Raw genomic sequence first — 2,549 nt, forward strand, 5'->3', positions numbered from 1 at the left:
GGCAGAACTCTGTTAAAGGGGCAGAAGAATCTCAAAGATTAATCTTTCAAAGTTGGCCAGTGCCCTTCAGGAGCCATGCCATCTCTGCAAAGAGGCCAGGGCCTTAGAGAAAGAAAAAATACAGAAAGATTGCATTTATATAGCGCCTTTTATGACCACTGGATGTCTCAAAGCACTTTACAGACAATGAAGTATCTTTGGAGTGTAGTCACTGCTGTAACGTAGAGAGGGCGAGGAGTCCACAACTGGGCTCTCCTCCTCCAACATGGCGCTCAGTAGGATTGCCACTGCTGCCCCAGTGCCTACCCTCATTCACTTACAGGTGGTCCTTTGGGGTCCGTGGTGGCCCCACCTCCCCACCGTTATTTCCAATGCAGTGGGGCAGTGAGCAGTGGCCACCAGCCTTCCCTGTTGTGGTGGGGGGAGGAAACGCCAGGCCGGAGTGGGAAGGCGGTGGTAATTCTCCACGCCAGACTCTTGTGCTGTTTCCACTAATATACAATCAGACTTGGAGCAGCATACTGGAGAACATTCAAGCCCAGAGAATCCATGCACTGTTCCTTGGTGGGGGAGTGAACAAGGGCAGCAATTCCCATACCAGCACTGTTTCAATGCCACTCTGTCCACACTGCCTCCGCTAACTTTTCTTCTGCTATCTGTGGTGACTAACTTGGTTCAGATGGCAACTTACATGGTGGGAATCCCAGGGATGGTTGGGGAGGTCACGGACTGGGAATCCCGGGGATGGTTGGGGAGGTCACGGACTGGGAATCCCAGGGATGGTTGGGGAGGTCAAGGACTGGGAATCCTGGGATGGTTGGGGAGGTCACGGACTGGGAATCCTGGGGATGGTTGGGGAGGAGAGGGACTGGGAATCCCAGGGATGGTTGGGGAGGTCACGGACTGGGAATCCCGGGGATGGTTGGGGAGGTCACGGACTGGGAATCCCAGGGATGGTTGGGGAGGTCACGGACTGGGAATCCTGGGGATGGTTGGGGAGGTCACGGACTGGGAATCCTGGGGATGGTTGGGGAGGAGAGGGACTGGGAATCCCAGGGATGGTTGGGGAGGTCACGGACTGGGAATCCCGGGGATGGTTGGGGAGGTGAGGGACTGGGAATCCCGGGGATGGTTGGGGAGGTGAGGGACTGGGAATCCTGATGATGGTTGGGGAGGTCACGGACTGGGAATCCCGGGGATGGTTGGGGAGGAGAGGGACTGGGAATCCCAGGGATGGTTGGGGAGGTCACGGACTGGGAATCCCAGGGATGGTTGGGGAGGTGAGGGACTGGGAATCCCGGGGATGGTTGGGGAGGTGAGGGACTGGGAATCCTGGGGATGGTTGGGGAGGTCACGGACTGGGAATCCCGGGGATGGTTGGGGAGGTCACGGACTGGGAATCCTGGGGATGGTTGGGGAGGTCACGGACTGGGAACCCCGGGGATGGTTGGGGTAGTCACAGACTGGGAATCCTGGGGATGGTTGGGGAGGAGAGGGACTGGGAATCCTGGGGATGGTTGGGGAGGTCACGGACTGGGAATCCTGGGGATGGTTGGGGAGGTCACAGACTGGGAATCCTGGGGATGGTTGGGGAGGAGAGGGACTGGGAATCCTGGAGATGGTTGGGGAGGTCACGGACTGGGAATCCCGGGGATGGTTGGGGAGGTCACGGACTGGGAATCCCGGGGATGGTTGGGGAGGAGAGGGACTGGGAATCCCGGGGATGGTTTGGGAGGTCACGGACTGGGAATCCCGGAGATGTTTGGGGAGGTCACGGACTGGGAATCCCGGGGATGGTTAGGGATTGCTGACATTCTAGCCACTGAGATGCGCTTGTACTAACAGGACAGTTTCCCTTTAGGTGCAAGGTGCGTTGAAGAGACACTGGTCACAGTACAAGGGCCGATGCTGCCAGCTGTTAGTGAACACAGAAGGCTCCCACTCCAACATGACATCTTTGTCAGAGCTGAACCGAAACTCATTTGCACAGGCCATGAACAACAACCGCACCAACGGCAAGAGCTGCTCTGAGACTATCGCGCTGAAAGTGCTCGACATCCCCTTGTGAGGGGCACTCTCTCCCGAGACCACCACCAGCGTTTGAAAGCTTCCTCCACTACCTTCCCAATATGGTGCCTTATCCTGTATCTCAGGAATGGTGCTGTGCTCCACTGGCAAGGAATGTGTTTGAGGTGCACTCTCTGTTATGTCACTAATATATATGTAGATGTTTTATTGAGCACAGTCTAGTCCATTGAGCAAGTTCTATCAAAAATCTCCCTCTCTACCCTCAATAATTAAACTCGGAGACTCATTGTGAGATCCTCGTCACAGCTTGACAGGCTAGTCACTAAAACCTTGGCCAAGAAGAAAAGTCTTAAAAGCTCTTGGAATTTCAGAAGTTACTCAAGCATTTCAACAAAACCTTGCATTTATAACATACTGAAAGATCCCAAGGCATGTCATTCCATTGTTGCATCCCTTTGTTGGGACCTTGGAGAACTTGTGAGGGACCTACTTTGCCATTTGCTGGCTGTGCATGGAGTGAC

The 2,549-nt window shown here is 55.0% G+C and overlaps 1 protein-coding gene across 1 annotated transcript in view; it reads left to right on the forward strand.

The window, feature by feature from the left end:
• The window catches only part of LOC139240805 (calcitonin gene-related peptide type 1 receptor-like), a 457,522-nt gene extending 455,248 nt beyond the window's left edge, over nt 1–2,274 (forward strand). The window contains exon 13 of the mRNA XM_070869283.1: nt 1,862–2,274. Coding sequence (XP_070725384.1) covers nt 1,862–2,068 — 207 coding nt within the window. The 3' untranslated portion in view covers nt 2,069–2,274. The remainder of the gene's footprint in view (nt 1–1,861) is intronic.
• The last annotated feature ends 275 nt before the right edge of the window (nt 2,275–2,549 follow it).

Source organism: Pristiophorus japonicus, chromosome X (assembly GCF_044704955.1).
Source record: "Pristiophorus japonicus isolate sPriJap1 chromosome X, sPriJap1.hap1, whole genome shotgun sequence".
Lineage (NCBI taxonomy): Eukaryota > Metazoa > Chordata > Chondrichthyes > Pristiophoridae > Pristiophorus > Pristiophorus japonicus.